General features: G+C 44.3%; 1 protein-coding gene across 7 annotated transcripts in view; it reads left to right on the top strand.

Moving 5' to 3' along the window:
• The first annotated feature begins 333 nt into the window (after positions 1–333).
• Znf618 (zinc finger protein 618) overlaps positions 334–19,797 on the top strand; it is a 167,790-nt gene continuing 148,326 nt past the window's right edge. For 6 of the 7 annotated variants that reach the window (XM_034502815.2, XM_076934825.1, XM_076934828.1 and 3 more), the window contains exon 1: positions 334–456. In XM_034502815.2, coding sequence (XP_034358706.1) covers positions 424–456 — 33 coding nt within the window. In that variant the 5' untranslated portion in view covers positions 334–423. The remainder of the gene's footprint in view (positions 457–19,797) is intronic. The other variant, XM_076934826.1, reaches the window with a different exon arrangement.

The raw sequence follows: 19,797 nt of genomic DNA, 5'->3' as shown, positions 1-19,797 counted from the left end.
TGCCCCCACCCCCGCCCTACGCGAGCAAATGCCCCGCGCGCTGGGCTGGCGCGGGAAAGTTTGGGGGGCCGCCGGCGGCGCCGGGGACCCGCGGCTTTGTGTGCGGCGTGGGGCGGCGCGGAGGCCGGCGGCGGAGGCCGAGGAGAGGCCGGGGGCCGGCAGCGGCTCGGAGGCCGGCGGGGGCAGTACGGGGCGCGGTGCAGCGCGGCGGGCACGGGCCGGCGGGGCGATCTGAGGTCCCCGCGGCGGTCCCCCCCACCCCCGGCGCCCCCAGCCCCCGCCCCCCGGCCCGCGCGGGGCGGGCGGAGGAGGGAGCGGCGGCGGCGGCGGCGGTGGTGGCGGTGGCAGCGGCATTGTGCGCGCGGCGCAGCCCGGCCCGGGAGGAGCAGGACGCGCCGGGGCCGCCTCCTCCCGCACGGACCGATGAGCCAGCCGGACGGCGCGGGGGCTCCGCAGGTAACGCGGGGCCGGGGCCGGGGCGGGGGCCGCGGCAGCCCCGCAGGATGGCGAGCGCGGGCGCCGGCGGGGGGCTCCGGAGCGGGGCCGGGTGGCCGGGGTGCGGGAGCGGCCCCCCGGGAAGCTGCGGGGCGCGGGCGACGCGGGGGCGGCGGCCGAGGCTGACGGGGACCCCGCACCCGGCGCCCCCCGGCGCCCCTCGCCGCCCCCAGCTCGGACCGGAGCCCAGAAACAAAGCGGCGAGAGCACGGAGCAGCCATTGCAGTTTGGACAATTCAGATTTTGCGAAAATGCAACCTTCTTCCAGATTTCCCCCTCCTCTGAAATTTGCAATTTCCCCTTGACCCTCTCTGCGCTCAGGGTCCCTGGTGACCCCCCCCCAGGAGAGCTTCCCTTCCAGGCCCCCAATCTTTGCAACAATCTTTTTTTTTTTTTTTTTAAAGGCCATATTTCCTTCTCTCAATTTTTTTTTCTAATTTTTCTTCAAACGGTAGTTTTTTCCCATTAAAACGACGCCACCTAGAGGATACTATTTTGTAAATAATAAAAAAAAAGAAATTAAAATTGAAAAGAAATATTTTTTATTTCTTATTTTTTCCAAAGTTTCATCTACAAGCTGGTGGATGGGGGAAAAGATTCTTTTTTTCTATCTTTTTTGGAGTGAAAATTTTCACTTTGATCATTGAAGGAACATGGAGACAATTTTTATTTCTGAAGCCAAATCCAGATAATATGTAAATGAAAATTAAGCTGGAATTTGAATGAATTCAGTTCTTGAAGGGGAGAAAGCAAAAATACCTCCTAAAAGCAAAGACAGTTTAGGTGCCCAAGTCATTTTACTTTGAGTGAAAAATAATAAAAATTGGAATGAGAAAAGGGGGGAAATAGTTTAGTTTAGGGAAAGCTGGGAGAATTGGCTTTATAAAGCAATTAGAAATTGTGTTTCATTATAATTTGCGGCTTGTCTTGCTCTGTGGGCAAAAATGACTAATTTTGCCATTTGGCAGCATTCAAAGTTTTCCCATTTCCAAGAAAGAAGGATTTAGAAGAGAAAATAGATCCTAAAATGTTGGCTTTGGACACACCCAAAAATTGTAGGTTTAAATTTTTTTCATTTACATTTTACTGCATTGAACTCCTGAGATTTTAAAGAAAAACAGAAACTGGAAAAGTTAGAGTGAAATCCTGCCGGTCTTTTTTCTGTTTTTTGTTAGGTTTTGTGTGTGTGTGTGTGTGTGTGTGTGTTTTGCTCTGATGGAATAATTATGACTGTTTCCTGATTTTGTTTGCTGCAAGGTCTAGGCATTTCTTGTTTTGTTGTTGTTTTATCTAGAAAATGTCAGGGACCTTTTCTTGAGCAATGTTCAGTGGAGGAAAATGTCAATTCATATATTGTACAAACTGAGTAGCCCCCAGATTTGTAGGAGAGGCCGCCATTAAAATAAGATATGCACAATTAACATTATCATGAAAAACTAACAGTGATTCACAGAAGCCCATTTTTTTTTTTTTTTTTTTTTACGACACACAGTGAATCAATTGATAGAGATAAGGATTTTTAAAAAATCCTTGTTCAAGAGAAGAATTTCTTCTCAATTTTGTTTTTTTGTCCAATTAGAATATTATTATCAGTTCCTTTTTTAAAAATTCAGGTTGGATTCAGGTTTCTTTGTGATGTGGGATTGGATAATTCATTAATATTCTGCAGTTTTCAAATTTTTTTATTACTGTCAAAATAGAAGAAATCCATTAGCTTTGATCATTTGGAGATTTTGTGTGTGTGTGTGTATTGAAGGTAGGGGGTTTGTAACAACAACAAAAAAACCCCACAAATTTTACTGACCCAGTAAGAAAAAAAGGTGGGAGAGAGAATGGAAGAGATGAAAATTCCGATTTGAATCCATCTTCCCTGGTAAGAACACTTTGCTGAAGAAATGGACTGAAACACCAACTCAGCTGTTTCTAGCAGCAAAATTTATTATTTTCTTTGAAAGGAAAACTAATCAGAATACACACAAAAGCCAAACCCAGAGATGCTTGCCTTGGGAATTTGAAAGCATTTTTACAAACAATATTTTATGTGGAGGTTTTGTCCTTAAGATAAATCAAATGGAGGTGAAACAAAAAAGAGAAAAAAATTTCAAGGGAAAAATGTTGACTGGATTGAAATTTGACACAAGAGAATAAGATCTGCTTGGAGATAAAGGGAAATTGGTGATAATTTAGTCTGATCCGATGTGCTGAGGTTTTTTTTTTTCATCAAAAAAAAAGTTCAAAATTTTCAATCCAAAAGGAGTGTATTAGTAGGACTTGCGGGGGGGGGGGGGGGAACCTTGTACGAGCTGGGGTTAGAGCTATGATGGGTTACCCGGAATGGGGATGTACCACCCTGGACATGTGATCAAAAGCTAGCGGGTGGCCCTGGTCCATGCTTTACCAGTTTGTTTTATGGAAACTGGATTTCTGAAGGGCTACTAATTCTGTAGAATGAATTTAACATTGGCTCAGGTTTGATAGTTCCCATCATCGCCATAGCATTTGGAAAATTTTAAATTTTTTTTGTTTCTCTTTTTTTTTTCTTTTGTTTTTCTAACAAAATCCTTCAGGGTTGACTTGCCACATTTTGACATATTTGGAATGAGGTTATTTTGTTGTTGTTTGTTGTTTTCCTTTAAGTGCATAATTAATTTTTTTTCTCTTGAATTAGTTAGGACTATGTCTTGACAGTCAAGGAATTTATAATTTCAGGAATTCTAGAGGCCTCATGAGATAGTGGGCTCAAGTTGACCAGGGCTGGAGGATGGACGTAAGGACGAATGGATGGGGTAAGGGCATCTCAGCCAAAGGCCGGGATGGAGATAAGAGGTTATCTCCAGTGCAAAGGAATGAGAATGTTTGAGTTCATCCCTTTGTGTAGCCTGCAGTCTGCCTTGCCACTCAGATGTCTACAATCTATTCTGCTGAGAATTTTGTTTTGTTGTCTGCGGTTATGGTTTATGGCTAGAAACTGCAAATCATTTGTTTTGTAGACCTTTTCTCTCTCTCTCTCTCTTTTTTTTTCTTTTTACAGAATTGGTTATTCTCATCATGTTTGTTCTGAAGGAAATAGAAAAACAGACGTGCATGTTGGTCCTGTTGGGGGCGGAGCCAGTTCCCTTTTGTTTCTCATGGTGTCCCTGAGGTGAGGCCTGACCTGGGCCTGGTCCCTCCCTTTCTGTGTCTACCCCTTCAGATGAAGTGTGGGAAGCTAGAAATGGATATACGAGCTATTTTTATTAGTTCGTGTCTGTTTATCATTCTCATATAATATTGGCCAAATTTTTTGGCAAATTGGACTTGAGGGGTGGTAATTTGATGATGGCCTGGGTTATTTTGGTGAAAGGTCATTTTTATTCCGACTCACAGTAGAGACTCTTATTACTTAATGTTTTGATTTCTGCCTAAGGAAAAATTTTTTTTTCTAATAAGGTTTGAAATTCCAAGGACTTGCTTTATAGTTTGACTTGAACCACGCCAGGAAGAACAGCCTGCTTGTACTTTGAGCCTTTACACAGAGGTAGCGTTGAACAAGGCTTGCTTTTTCAGGACAGCAAAGATGGCTGGTCTTCCAGCTCTAGAAGAGACACAGTCCGTGGCTTGTACCACTTGGGAACAGTTGTGAACTGTTCTAGGGTTTGATATGGTTTCTTCCCCACTTTCACCCCAGCCCTTGGTATGCTGCCTCCACTGACTTCAGAATCCTTCTTCTGCGTGGGTGAGGAGGACTTTCTTGCCCCATTTGACCCTGTGTAGATAAGCTGGCTTTCCATTCGAATAGAGAGTTCTCAGCATGTGCAGGTTGTAGCATTACATGACGGTTTGTGTCTCCTCGGTGGTGAGGAAGAGCGGGTTTGTGGGTACTCCGGGCTACCTCTCTCAAGGTCTTGCTAAGTGACCTTGGGCAAATCACTATTTCTTGTAGAGCTGTGCTTGTGAAGTGAGCATTCAGACCAGCTAGAGGACTGGAATGCATTGGTTCCTTGCTGTTTCTGACTCTTACGGAGTTAGTTGTAGCTGCTTCATCACAGTGTGGAGAAAGCTGCAGAGACCACATCCGGATTCCCTATTCTGGAGGCACAGTTTCGGTAGTCCAGTGGCATGCAGACCTCTGACTGTCTCAGATCTAGAGTCACTCTCTGTTGGTGTGTTGTAGAGTCACTTGGTAAACCAGTCAGCCTTAGAGAAGGGAGGATAGAAGCTAACACAGAGGGACAGATTGTTTTCATTCGATGTGTAGGTATCGTCCCATGAAAATTATACTTGAAGGTGTCTGTATATGATAGGAAGTATTTCCTACAGTTGCTTATGGTCAGAAGATTCCAAGACTAAAGGTACCAGACCAATGAACTCCCATGATGTGCTGGGAGTATTTTTGAATTTCCTTGTTTATATTGTGTTTTCTCATTTATTGCTTGGTTGGCTGTAGGGGAACTATGTAGGGTAGGTGCCCTGGGTCCCCCACTTTATTCCCAGTTTGAATCGATTTTCAGCCACCTGGGAATTCTTGGCTGTGAACATCAGGAGGCATGATCCCTGCTGGCTGGCTTTGATGGGATGCATGACAGGTGGGAGGTTGGTCCCCAGTGCTGGAGAAATGAGGGAAGGTAGTGTGGGTCTCTGTCTTGGTAGGCCCAGTGCCTGTCATGGTTACTTTGATTTTCTACTTTCTTGTAAGTTTGCCAGAGAAGTCTGGGGTTAGCTCATATAATTATATTCTAATCATGCAAGTTTATGTTTTTTGTGTGAACATATTTCCTCTGTAGCCCCTGACTTGTCTCATCCTTTAGACGTGTCAGAGCAATGTGGTCTAACAGAAATAGAATTCAAACCACAAGTTGCCGCCACATATGTAATTTAGCATTCTCTGAGTGATCTATTAAAGAGAATAAAAAGAACCAGGTGACATTGATTTTTAGTAAAATGTGTTTTTAACCCTGTACTTGAACAGCATTACTGTTTTGACCCACTATTGATATAAAAAGTAATTAATGTGGCATGATTTTGTGGGGAGGATATGAGGTATTGGAAATCTGTGAGCATCTCCTTCCAGTAGTGACTCCCAGTTCTGACTGGCAGCCATGTTTTTTGATATTAATTATTGACATGTGGCTAGTGACCATAGTGGGCAGTTCAGAGCCAGACCCACATTCTTTCCGGTTGTTGTTCAAGTTAGTCTCAGAAGGTCAGCCATGATCTTCAGCCCTCGTGGCGTCATTGATGGGGCTTCATCCCTGAGTCCGTTTGAGTATTTCAGTGTCTGGCGATCGTCAGGCCTATCAATCCATGTAGCCATTTCTGGTCAGAGTGGGCCATACCTGTGTGTGCAGGTGTGTATGCATATTCGTACCTGTGAGTGAGTGTGTGTGTGTGTGTGTGTGTGTGTGTACACTCGTGAGCGTGCTTGCTGAAGGGTGGGGATGAAGCTGAGCATTGCAGGAGGGCAGTCGTTGAAGGTGGGATTTAAGTAAAGTGTTGTCTGGGAGAGATAAGAAGAGGGTGGGGTGTGAAGACGGGTGAGCTGGGAGTGATGACAAAGAGATGTGTTTCTTAAGTGAAAATGTGAAGCCATAGGGAAGTTACCTCAGGTCAGTCCTGAACTCAGATGCTCAGAAAGATTCTGATGGGTCACACCATTGACAACATGGAAAGCTAGGATCAGACTCTGAAATCTACCCTGTGGTATGTGGTGAGCTCTGTGTCACTATGGGGAAGTCACTTTGGTTTTGGGGCTACGTCTTCTGCATGTGGAAAAGGGGATGGATAGTTACCCTGACCTTGAAGGGGACTTTGTGATAAAATAAAGCAGCTTGAGCAAAAACAGAGGCTCAGTGAACTCCTTAGAAAGTGGGCAACATATATGAGTTGACATTTGATCAAGGGGCCAGTGGGTCACCATCTGGGGAGACTAAGTCTCACGGACACTATTTAGAATAGTTCTGGAGACCTGGAGGCTTTTCTTTAAAAGGTGGGGTGGTATGTCTCTCTCTAGGGAACAACAGGATACATGTACATACATACATTCACACACACGATGCACCTTGTTGTGTTTGTTGTTGTTGTTTTGCTTTACAACTGTTGGAGGTAAGGCTTTTATCAGTGGCCTCAGCATCCTTGTTCAGTGATGCTGAGAGCTTCCTGATCCGTTTCAAAGCCAGTGGCCTAGTCTTTAAAGAGGTGTAATCATACTGAAGCGCCTGCCTGGAGCTCTCTCCTTCATGTCTGTCCCAGAGCAGCTAAGGACCTTAAGAAGGTTCCTCTTTAGCAGCTGGAGTTAAGCACCTCAAACTCTGTGGATTCAAGACGGAGCTGGTCATTTACACATCGGTCTCTCTAGCCAGCTGGTGACTTCCTTAAGGCTGGAGATCATGGCTTATTCATCTTGGGGTCTGGCACAGAGCAGAGGCTCAGTAAATATTTGATGACTTAATTTGACTTTTCGAAATAGCTCAGCTGGAATTGAGTCCAGTGAAGAGTGGGTGACCAGTCTGGGTTTGGCTATTTGGTTCAAACCGGAGTCTTCTTAGGGAGTAGTAGGCAGTGGGCTTTTGTTTGTTTGCTTGTTTTATTTTTCACAGTTGGCTTTGAAGCTCTAGGCTCTCTTGGAAAAAAAAGTTAAATGGAATCCTCAGCAGGGTAGGGAGTGGGCTTCTTTTGACTTTATATGTCTTGGAGATTTCGATGATATTGTTGATATTTTTATTTATTTATAAATTAATAATAATCATAAATATAAATAAATAATTAAAAATAAATATAATAAATATTATTATAAGTATAATTTTATATTTATTTATATTTATATTTATTTATATGATAGTTCCTTTGATGATATTGCCATTCTTCTGTTCCCACTGCATTTGTGTGTGTGTGTGTGTGTGTGTGGCCTGTAAGTGTGTATATAGAGCCCAGAGGTCCACTTTATGTGTCTTCCAGCACTTTCTACCTTTTTTGAGGTGGGGTATCTCCCTGAACGTGGAGCTCACAGTTTAGCCAAACCGGCTGGCCAGCAAGCCACCAGGATCCTCCTGTCTCTACCATATCCCCCAGGGTTAAAATACAAGCCATTGTACCTGGCTCTTATGTGAGTGTTGGGAGCTGAACTCAGGACTTCATGCTTGCACTGCAAGTGTTTTACCTCCTAGGACAGCTCTCTGGTCCTACAGTTTTACAATGCTCACGTGTGCTTGTAGTTGGGTTGACACGAAATAGTCTCAGTTGCTCTCTACTGTGTTAATTTGCTTTTTGGCGATAGGAGCTTTCTCGTTAAGCTAACTTGGCTGGCCTGAAAACTCCAAGGATCTGCTTTTGGGTTTAGGCTATTACATTTGGCTTTTTTTTTTTTTTTTTAAAGTGTGGTTTCTAGGGTTTGAACTCCAGTCTTTCATGTATACTTAGCAAGTACTTTACTAACTGAGCCATCTCCCCAGTCTCAGGATTTAGTATTTCTTTAGACTGAGTTGGAGGCCAGCAGGAGTCACTCTCCACTTGGCGGAGGTGCAGGGAATGTGAGTGGGACCCAGCCAGCACCTCGTGGAGGTGACATGCCAGCTGTGCCTGGGATTGCTTGAGGAGAGTCTTAGCTGCTTGCCAGGGGGCTGTTTGGCGAACGTTGGACACAAGGGCCCTCAGACTTCAGCTGGCTGTGTGATTTGATGTTCAGCCAGACCCATTTCTGGTCCAGTTCTGTGTTGCAGATGCCAAACTCTGACTAAAATTAATGATGGAAAACTGAGAATATTGTTTGTTTGCTTAATTTCTTTCTGTTTTATATGAAACGTTATCATTTTGACAATTTGTGCCCTAGTTCGCCAAGCTAGCAGGAACCTCACTTAAAGGTCGGTCATATGTCTTTAACCTTCACTTCTGCTTTCATAGTTCGTGTGTGTGTCCAAGTGTGTGTGTGTGTGTGTGTGTGTGTGTATGCATGTGTGAGTGCTCACATGGTGTCTTCCTTAGTTGCTTCTTCACCCTGTTTCTTAAGACAGTGTTGGAGTTACAGGCATGTGCTCCTATGTGTGGTGTTCATGTGGGCCCCAGGGATCTGAGCTCAGGCCCGCATTTGTGTGTGCCAAGCACATTATCCACCGAGCTGTCTTCTTCTGCCTACGCCTCTTCATGTTTCTGAGGTGAGGCTCTGCATCCACATGCTAGTGTCCTTTCCACAGATGAGTTGCCCAGCTTCTGTGACATATGCTGTGACCTAGAGAGTTCCAGTGTGGAACCACACTGGCACCAGTGTGGAGAGGATAGTCCTTCGCCTAGAGAAGTGTCTGGAACTCTGACTTCAGATTCCTTTTCCTGCTATGTCTTTGGGTGTGTGGCCATCATTTTGCTATGACCATCTCTCAGGGGCAACCCTGTAGGGAAGAGGTAAAGCCTTCAGAATGAGTAGCTCCTTCTCTGGAGCTGCACAGATGTGTTGTCCTCCCCCCTGCAGAACACCAGGGCGACATTTCCAAGGGCTGATGGAACAGATCAAAGTGGGAGGGACAAGGCTTAGTCCTCCTTCTCTGCATCACTTGATCGTTTGGGAATCTTGGCCAGAGTGCTTATTTCTTTGCTGGTTATTTAATTCCTTATCTGTAGTGTGGGGATGACAATCCCGTTGATGATGGTGATGATTATGGTTGAGGGATGGGAGAAAAATCTTTATAATAGACAAAGGGCTTTCCATCATCATTATGCTTCTTTCCTGCTTCCTGATGCAGGGATGGTAAATGAATAGCATACATACCATCACTTTCCATTTCAAACCTGTGGCAGACATCACTAATCAATTGTGACCTTCTTTTCCTTTGACTTGACCAGTAGCCTCAGTGTGCATCTTAGTATGAGGCTCTCTGTCACTTGAGTTTAGCATGAGACGTGAACCAGTTTGTCCTTCTGGAGCTAAATCATGTCCCATCTTCACTCCCCAACACACAAATGGAGAAATGCAGACTGGGGAAGGAAGGTGGAGTGACTTGACCCTAAACTCAGCAATTAAGCAGAGTTGGGATTAAAAACCTCAGATTTCTTGACTCCATTAGTCCTTTCTCTGCAATCTGCACATACCCTGTATGTTAAAAGGAATTAAAGCTAATTTGGGCTTGAGAAATAGCCAGAGAATCCTGGCTCCTCCCTTCCTTGTTATAATTAGACACCCTTGGGGCTGTCATCAAAGCTCAGCTAGATGGCCTGCTTCTCAGACTGAACCAAGCAGACTGATCACGTTTCAAAGGGAAGGTGCTGGTGGGGCCAAAGAGAGGGTGTCTCTCCATCAGTGACACAGTGTAGATGACAGCAAGGGGGCATGGCATCTCTGGAAGTGGTGTGGGCTTGTGACATGTTTGTTGTTTCTATATCGAGACCACAGAGGGATGCCTTAGACCTTTGTTGTCTTAATTTACACATCTGGGAAATGGGCTGGTGACATTCCTTCACAGGAAGGAACTGAGACGACAAACAGATGATGCTTTTTTAACTCTAAAGCTTCAGTGTGCTTCTTAGTATGTGACAGACTCTGAAGTGCTCAGGAACTGAAGAGACCTGGAGGAGCACACTGGCGATGACTCTGATCTTAAACAGGGAAGAGAGAATGAGGTGAGAATGGTATTGAGTCAACAGAAAAATTATATAAATATTTTGGCTGACCAAGCAGAGTGAAGCCTCATATGAGCTAGAGAGAATAGGTGGAGTCAGGTGATGCCAGGCTCCCACTGGGCTGTGGACCACACAGGAACATGTCTGTATAGTGTTTTGAACCCGGGCAGGGTTGTAGGCTGGGCTGGCATCCTTGGATCGCAGCCCTGGGCCTGGGCAGGGCCAGGGAGGAGTGAAGGCTGTCAGTACCCCAGTCCCTGGCGTACAGTTTGCTCATCGTATTCAAAGTCAGGTAACTGTTCTGGCTTCATGCTCTGGATGTTAGTGTTCTGGACATCTTGCCTGAGGAGCTGGCCACTCATCTTTCAGCTCTGAGCCCTGGTGTCCAAACCTCCATTTTCCCAGTTTTTTTTTTTTTTTTTTGAAAATTGGAGGGGGGTGGGTGGGAATTTTTTATTGGATACATTTTACAAGGAATTTGTGTCTGGCTTTATTTTGAGCTCAGTTTTGTGAGCCAAATTGATATAAGCAGGATGCTTGGAATGACCAGAGAAAAGAAATGAAGACATAGTTTGGATGCTGAGGATTTTTTTTTCTCTCTTAATTTCATCATCTGGCAGAAAATAACTATCCGAAGTTAAGTGTGATCACGTGGGTGTCTCTTCCCGTGGATGCTGGAAAAGCACAAAACTGACCAGAAATAAAACTGAAACTGGCTTGGAATGAGGCCCCTGGGGGAAACTTCTTCTACGTACCACTGGCCTTAGGTGGAATGCACTTGTGTATCTGGCTTCCTTTCTGCCTGAGTCTGCGTGCTCATGCCAGGGCCATGAAGATGGTTTGAGCCTCTGCTCTCTAGTATATTCTAGAACCGACCAGCTGAAATGTGGCCAGTAGGTCCACATCAGATTTTAAAGACTTCAGTGAGAAAAAAGTCCAACTGATGCCAATTACAATTTGTAATACCAGAGACAGATGGAGATGCTTTTCTGCAATGGCTTAAATAAGATAGACTCTTCAAGTTCATTCACTGAGTTCCTTTTCCTTCCATCTGTTTACCCATCTACTTATTTAGATGTGTATGTTTGTGTGCGTGTTTTGTGTCTTCAAGTGTGTGTGAGTGTGTACATGTGTGCATGTGTGCATGTTTGTGTGTGTGTCTGTGTGTGTGAGTGTGTGCATGTTTGAGTGTGTGTGTGTGTACGTGTATGCATGTTTGTGTGTGTGTGTGTGTGCATGCAGGTGTATACATAAAAGCCAGAGATCAACCTTAGCTGTCATCTGCTGGCACTGTCCACCTTGTGTCTCTAGACAGGATCTCCCGTTGGGACCCATGGCTCACCAGTCAGTCTAGGTTGGCTGGCCCTGGGATCCTTCTGGCTCTGTTTTCCCAGTGCTGTGATTACAGGTGTACACCACCAGGCTCATCTTTCCTGTGGGTTCTGGTTATTGAACTCAGGTCCTTGTACAGGAAGCACTTCACTGGCTGTGCCATCTCCCTTAGCCTTCATTTTCTTAAAAGAACAACAAGTACTACTTCAACAAAAAAGCCATGTAGCCCTTAGGATCTTTGAAATCACCCACTGGGCTGGTATTCTATGTCTACTGGGTGTTGCTGATCTAAGCCATTCCTTTGGAAGCCCCAGAGTGTGAGTGTGAGGCTTACCTACAGTGGTAACACAGCAGCCTCCGGCGTGAGTGAGCTGGAGACTGAAGATGAGTTTGGTGGGGTGGTAGGGTAACCTGAGTTGGGGGAAACAAGGCAACGGGAACTTAGCTGTGCACACAGAGGAAGGGAGAAATAAATGGATCAGTAATTTAGAGGGAAGAGTTAAAGGACATCCCATTCTGCTTATGAAGAACACTAAACATTAGCCAAAAATTTTGAAAAAAAAAAAAGAAACCAACAGGACTGGCAGAAACTGGTCTAGACGGCACCTGTTCCCTCGCCCCAAGTTCTGATAATTTCTCTGCCTGCTAGATGTCCCAAAGCCTAGTCAGTCTTTGAGCTGAAACTGAGGTCTTTGTGTGGATGAACCTTTGTGAGGGCCAGGTGAACACAGATACTCGGCTCTTATTGGAAGGCTCTGGGCTTTGAGTCCTAGGGGTTGGGACTGGATCCATTCTTTTGTTGAGTCTGGTTTGTCCCATCATTTCTGAGCAAGCAGGGCTTCTAGAAGATTCAGAGAACATGCTGTCTCAATGGGCAGATCGGACAGGTGGGAGGCCCTCTAGCTCCTGGCCTCCAACCTGATCCTGAGTCCCAACGAGGGACAAAACCAGCAGCACCTGTTTAACTTTCTGCCCTAGACTATTGCTCTGCGGGCTCTGAAAGTTTGAGTGTTGGAAAATCAGAGGCGGCTTTGTTTTTAATCGGGATCTCTGTCAAAGGTCACAGGGCAACGTGCGTATTTATCTTACTTTAGTTTTGCAAATGGATTTTTTTCAGCATTAAAGTATTTCTGCCACTGCATATTAGCTGAGTGTATATTATATGCCAGGCACAGGGCTAAGCAGGTAACATCTGGCATCTCCTTTAGTACAGTCACTCATGTGGCTTCCAGGACCACACACTTAGGTATATATATATTTATCTGTGGGTGTCTGTGTGGGTATATACGGAGCCCCTGGGCTCTGGCTGTCACTTCCCCCAGTATTGGGGTTTCAGATTCATGCCCTGTACCTGCCTTTTACCTGGGTGTTGGGGTCTGAACTCAGATCTTCATGCTTGTACAGCAAGACGTTTACCCATTCAGCCATCCCTGGCCCCAGCCCCTATCTACTTATATTTTAATGTGAGTTAGTTGAGGTTGAAGATAAAGTGGGCTACCCACTGTGGCACAGGTAGCTTAAGTGGCAGTGAGTCAGGTCCTGGTGCACACTGAATCCCAGGCCCTGTCTGAGCTGCAAGCTCTTGTTCTATTTCATAGCCTGGGAAGGTGCAGTGATACACACGGTGGGTAGAGTTGTTGGCTGGGCTGGACTTAAGCCTAAGTCCTGTAGACCCTGCTGCTCTGCCGCTTGCCTTGGCTGTGATGGATTGGGGAAACCGCTCCCCATTCTGTTCGGCACAGGCTCAGGACCCCCTGGCTTTTATTCCCCACGTCTTTAACAAGCCTCAGCAGGCCAGCGGGGTGTGTTCTGTGTGCACAAAGCCTTTAATACGGCGTTTGAAAACAGTTGCAGGTTTGCTCTAATTAATTACATTTGACATACTTGGAACCAGGGCCTCCTGGTTGCAGAATGCAAATTTCTACCCAGACAGATGTAAGGTACGTTTGCAGCCAAGAGCGCTGGTGTGTCCCTGCCAGGCTTGCCAGTGTTGCTCACGTTCCTTGGGGGACAGTGACAGACAGTGAGAAGTGGAGTCAAGACTCAACCCTGGGGGTGCCAGGAGCCCACAGGCAGTTGGAAGACAGATAGCCATGGGCTTTAGGTCTCCAGTCTGGGGTAATCCTTTTCCCTTCTTTGAGCCTCAGTTTCTCAGGCTGTACAATAAGAGCTTTCACTGGGTGTTCTCAGAAGCTATGTGCTGTTCACTTGTTCAGGAGAAGGAAGGCAATTAGAGAGTGGGGTAAACGTCTGGAGTGTAGAAATAAAAATTGTTTCTTATTTTCTTATCTGGAGGGAGAGTTCAATAGTGAGGGAAGCAGGAGGCCACAGACCAAATGGATCCAAGAGAGGGTAGGAGGCCTGGTACAGATGCTGTTGCTTGCCAGGCTCCAGCTGCAGAGTTCGTTCTACCTCCCACCACCACACACTCACCTCCTCACTTGTATTCGGTATCTGTTGCTCTGCAAGAAAGTATCCTAAAACTCGGGGGCTTAAGAAAACTCAGAGGCTTGAAACAGCAACAGCCCCTTCTGGTCTTCTGGTCTCTGTGGGCTGGGAATTTGAGTGTGGCCCAGGTGAGTTCTGGCTCGGGGTATCTCTGTAGTCTCAGTCACGTGGTGACTGGGGCTGAAGTCATCTTAAAGGTATCTCTAGGCAATTTGTTGCCAAGATTTTGAAGACTCAGGTGACTGATGGGGCTTCATACACGATGAGTCTGTGAGACTATAGGGACACGTGTGATGTGTGTGCATGTGCATGTGTGTGTGCGTGTGTATGCGTGTGTTTGTGTGGTATAAGTGGGTGGGTGTCATAGCATCCTTTATGACTCCACACTCCTGTATATCACTTCGCTGTGACATTCTGTTGACTAGGGTGGTTTTAGAGGAGCACCCTTGTCAACACTGCCTGCTGCAGGAGGAACCCCAACATGGCATTCAGTTGGATGTATGTGTAAGTGTTTGTGTGGTTCTATTCAGAACATGGGAGATAAGTTGTTGTGGCTGTGGGAAAATGCAGGCTGCTGTCCAGTTACCCACCAATCAATCTGTCCCAACCCATCTCCTGAACCACCCATCTATGCATCCTGTCCTTCCATCCTTTAGAAATATGTCCTCCTGCCTCACCATCTGTCCGTCCATCCGTCCGTCTGTCTGTCCGTCCACCATCCATCCATCCATCCATCCTGTCCAATACATATTGAATGCCTGATATGAGCCAGGTGCAACTATAAGAGCATTCAACAGCCAATTCAAAGGGAGAAGAGACCAAGATTAATTGAGAACTTCCCCAGTCTTACTCTCTTTATCCTCAAAGTAATCCTGTGACAGAGAAAAGCCATCTCTGTTTTCACATGGAGGAACTAACCAGGGAAGAAGCTAATTGACTTTCCTGAGCTCAAACTGGTTTGCATCAGGGTCAGACTCGAACCTGGGGCTTCTTGACCACATGGTCTCTGGCTCCCTCCACAGAGGAGACAGGCTCCGGCTCCATTTTGGTCTCTAAGTGTGAAATGTCTTTCCAGAGTTGTTTCCCCACTCTTGTTTTTCCTAAGTGAAAATAGGTTTATTTTTTCTGACTATAAAAATAACACATTCATTATAAAAACATTCACGCAGTCCTGAAAAGTAGGAAGATTATTCTTAAAAAAAAAAAAAAAATCACCTGAATCCTGAGATAACCACTGTTCACATTTTGATGAACGTTATTCAAGTCATTTCTACATATTTAAGTATTTATGATTACAGTTTTACACAAATGGGATTATGTTTTGCATGCTGTTCTGTAGCTGGCTTGCTTTTTTTTTTTTTTTTTTTTTTTTTTTTTAAAAAAACTCAAGATATCTTTCATCTGTGAATCTAAACATTTTTAACTGGACTGTATTTTCACCATATGTATATACCCAAATTCAGTGTCTTACTAGATTTTGGTCGCCTCTCATTTTTCCTTATTGTAATCCACACAGTGAGACAAACCTCTGTACATGGCACTGCTCCTTTGTAGGAGACACTCTCAGTCTCTACCCTGAAAAACCCATTGCTGGGCTGTGGAGGAGCTACTCAGGGCATGAAGGACTTGAGTTTACCATGGCTCCTGCACCGGTGCTTCTCCTGGGAGGTTCCTGGAAGTCGTTTGCATTTTAACCCTTTGTTTACTTACTGTGTGTGCTCAGGTGTGGAAGAGGTCTATGTGTGCCATGGTCTATGTGTGGTTATCAGAGGACAACTTGTGGAAATCAATTCTCTCCTTCCCCCGTGTGGCCCCAGGGGATGGAACTCAGACCCAGGCTTGGCTTGGCTTTAAGTGCCTTTACTCACTGAGACATCTTGACCTTCCTTGTGTTAGATCCTTTGTTGGTGATTTTGTTTTCTGAAGCAGGGTTTGAACCAGCCTCAAACTCTGAATGTTCTCAGCCATAAGGTCCACTGGACAGGGATTATAGGCACATGTCACAATGAGGTCTTTCTCTCTCTCTCTCTCTCTCTCTCTCTCTCTCTCTCTCTCTCTCTCTCGTTCTCTCTAACGTTCTTTGGATTTAGAGTTAATGATTTCCAGTTATTTTTGTTCTAGTTTCTGTCTTTCTTAAAACCAGCTTTTGTGGTGGTTAAGTAAAATGTTTAACTTTAAAAAAATATTCATGTTTTTCTGTCGTAAATTTTGTTTTCTATTTCTTTTTTTTTTTCTTATATCAGGCTTGGAAAATTCTTTTGGATTAAAAATTTATAGTGAAAAAACAAACCGTGGGAGAGCAGGAGATATTTGCAGATTATGCATATTTAACAAGGAGTTAATATTCAAGCTATAGACAAAACAACAGCAGCAATCTCTCTATAGTCAATTTTGGTGACATATTGTAATCCCAGCACTCTGGAGGTACAGGCAGGAGCATGCCGAGGTCTCCGTCATCCTCAGCTACATAGTGACTTCAAGGCCAGCCTGGGCTACAAAAAACCCTATTACAAAACACCAGAGAAAGAAAAGGAGGAGGAGGAAGGGGAAGAGGAGGAAGGAGAGGAGGATCGAGGGGAAGAGGAGGATGGGGAGGAGGAGGAAGGAGAGAAAGAGGAGCAGGAAGAAGAAATCCTGTAACAATCAACACACACACACACACACACACACACACACACACACACACACACACAAACAGAAAAACAAAAACCCATCACAAGTCAGCAGCAACAACAGAATAACTCAATTGAAAAGTGGGTAAAGGATTCAGGTAGAGAGGTCCCCATAGAGGGTACATAGTTAACAACCAGCATGTGACATAAGGACACAGTGTTCAGTGTTGCCAGTCTGCGGAAATGCAGTTCAAACCCATACGAACTGTCTTATGCATATAAGAGAGAAAGATGGAGGAGGGAGGGAAAGAGGAAGGGAGAGAGAAGGGAAGGAGGGAGAGAGAGACTATATGAATAAGTGCTGTCAGGAATGTGGAGAAATTGAGATGCAGCTATTGAGTTCTCATATAAATGAAATATAGAATCACCTTATGCACAGTGCGGTGATCTATGATGAATATATACAGAAGGTAAACAAACATGGTATATCTATACAACGGAGTATTATTCAACCTTAGAAAAGAAAAAGACAGCGCGCTCTATGATTCTGATTATGTGAGATTTCAGAGTCAGATTCAATAATTCAATACTGCAAAGTAAAATGTTTGCCAGCAGCTGGAGGAAGGGAGTGGGAGGCCGTTTAGTGGATACAGAGGTTTCCATTTTGAAAACTCCTGGGTTAGCTGCACAGCAATGTGAATATGCTTAACCTTACACTGAGTATATTAAGATGGTTAATAATGTAAAAGAAATGTTAACTATTTACATAACCTGACAAGTCAACTGGAATCAGAAAACAAAGAAATAAAAGGTTGTCTGAAACAGGCCCCTCCCTTACATTCCCCATGAAACATTGAGACATTTTATTCTAGGTCTTTTATAAGCGTATTTCTTATTATCCAAGTCATAATATATTAAAATTTTGCTCTACCTTGTCTTAATACTTCTCAAGGCTAGATAATAGTTGTAGAAGAGAATTAATGTAACATATCTAACCCATGCTGTGTTGCTGGAGGTTTAGGTTGGTCCTCAGTTTTCATTTCCATAAATTCACATCTTCCATATAGAAAACAAGTTGATATCTTAAAATCATCTTCTTTTGCTTTACTTCCAAAGAGAGATTATTAGGTCAAGGGTGCATGTTAGTGAGACGTTTCTGACTGTCCTGTCTCTGTTATAGGCATCACTGGAGGATGCCTGGGAACATCTGTTGACTTGGAAAAGAAATAGAAGTCTTTTAAAAAGAATATTGCCTTGCTTCGTGTGGCGGGGAACACCTGTAATTCTAGCATTTGGGAGGCTGAGGCTGGAAGTAACCTAGTTTTTTTGTTTGTTTGTTTTTTTCAAGACAGGGTTTCTCTGTGTAGTCCTGGCTGTCTTGGACTCACTCTGTAGACCAGGCTGGCCTTGAACTCAGAAATCCACCTGCCGCTGCCTCCCAAGTGCTGGGATTAAAGGCATGCACCACCACTGCCCGGCATAGCCTAGTTAACATAGTGAGTTCCAGGTCAGCGTGGCACCCTGCTTTGTTGTTTTGTTTTTGCTTTGTTTTTTGTTCTTTGTTCTTTGTTTTTTTAAAGTTTTGGTTTTGTTATTAACAAAAGGTTTTAATGAAGAAAACAGAATGTATGCACAACAGGACCATTAATCCCATATTTCTCCAACTTTCCAGAGTGACCCCCACTTAGTTTATGTTTGTCTTCACGTTGCTTTTTATACAAATACTAGTTTTTCACTAGGGCATTTAAAATCTTATTTCGTTTGCTAGAATTCACTCATAACTTTCCTGCCTTTGTGCTGGCATTTCATCTCCGATACCGATGCCCTTTTGAGTGTATCCATTTGCCCAGTGTTTGTGCCCACCATGGTCCTGGCCTATGAGGGGAGCCTAGGTTTCAGTCAGTGCAGACTCTGCTCAGCCCACCCTGTCTTGATTGGAAGCCTTTGACTGGGTGTCAAGGCTGTAGCAGGGAAAGGAGAACCCTGGGAAAGACAAGTTTTTGGAGGAAGAGACATGGAACGTGGCTTTGTGTTTATGACTGACTGTATTTGTATTAAATGTATAGACCAACTTGAGGTCTATAGGTATAGAGACGAATTCTTACTATGTTCTAATTTTTTTTTTGGTCCAATAGTGCAGTTCTTTGTCTTCATTCGTACTACTGTGTGTGACTCGGCAGTTTTATAGTTTTTCATATAATTTTTGGACATTAAGTCTTGTGTTCCCACCAGACATTTTGGTATTTTTTTTGCTGCAATTGTGATGGTATAATTTTCTCTTTGTATGCAGTGAATGTATTCTACCAAATTTGAATGTGTAGCAAGTCTTTTTTTTTTCTTTTCTTTTCCTGTACTGGGCATTGAACCTTGGGCCTCTTGCCTGCTTAGGCAAATGCTCTATTGCAAAGCTATCTCTCTAGTCCTATTTTAACTTTTTATTTTGACACAGAGTGGGGTAGGAAGATCACAGAGTTGCCTAGGCTGGCTTTGAATTCACTTTGTAGCCTGGCTAGATCTTGAACTGGCCATCCTTCTGTCTTAGCTTCTTCCTCTAAGTAGGTGAGATTCCAGGCCTGAGCCACCACACCCAGGGAACAGTTGGTTTTATGTTGGTTCATCTCGAGTGTGCCTTGAGTTATTTTCTCAGTTTCAGCGGATTCTAGATTGGCTCCAAAGGGTGTAAACACTGATCAACCTTGCTGCCCCTCCCCCAGCTTACTGACCCATCAACTGTACCTAGAATAATTAGAATAATAGCAAGAACACAGCCTTGTCTTATTGTTACTTCAGTGGACAAAAATTCTAGTGTTTGACAAAATTCTAGTGGTTTCAGAAACATATTATCCCTGAGTAGGTGTCCTGAGTTGGCAAGAGTTCTTTGCTGGTGGAATTTTATCAGTTTGGAGGTGTGGGCTGAGCTATAAGAATGATTATCACTTTTCTATATTCTAAATTTTCCCCTTGTAACAGCGTGACTTGCCCCTCCCCCCATAGAGCCACTTAGCAATAAGAGGGGAAAGGGATGGTGAATTTTTAACAAACGCCTTTTCATTATGTACCCAGATGGCCGTATGTGTTTTTTTTTTCTGCCTTTGATCTGCTGATGTGATGAATTATATTAATAGGTTTTCGAGTATTAAACTATCCTGGAAGGAACCCATCTTGTTCACAGTGGTTCATTCTTTTAATACATCCTGAGTCCATCTTGTGGTGTTCCATGCCTGTATTCATTAGTGGGATTGCCCTGTGGTTTTAATTTTAGTATGTTGTTTTTGTCTTTTTTTATAGTCGTGTGCTGCTTTAAGTGTGTATGCCAAGCACTTATGTC

This window comes from Arvicanthis niloticus, chromosome 5 (assembly GCF_011762505.2).
Source record: "Arvicanthis niloticus isolate mArvNil1 chromosome 5, mArvNil1.pat.X, whole genome shotgun sequence".
NCBI classification, from domain to species: Eukaryota; Metazoa; Chordata; class Mammalia; order Rodentia; family Muridae; genus Arvicanthis; species Arvicanthis niloticus.
This window is presented reverse-complemented; position numbering and strand designations above follow the sequence as displayed.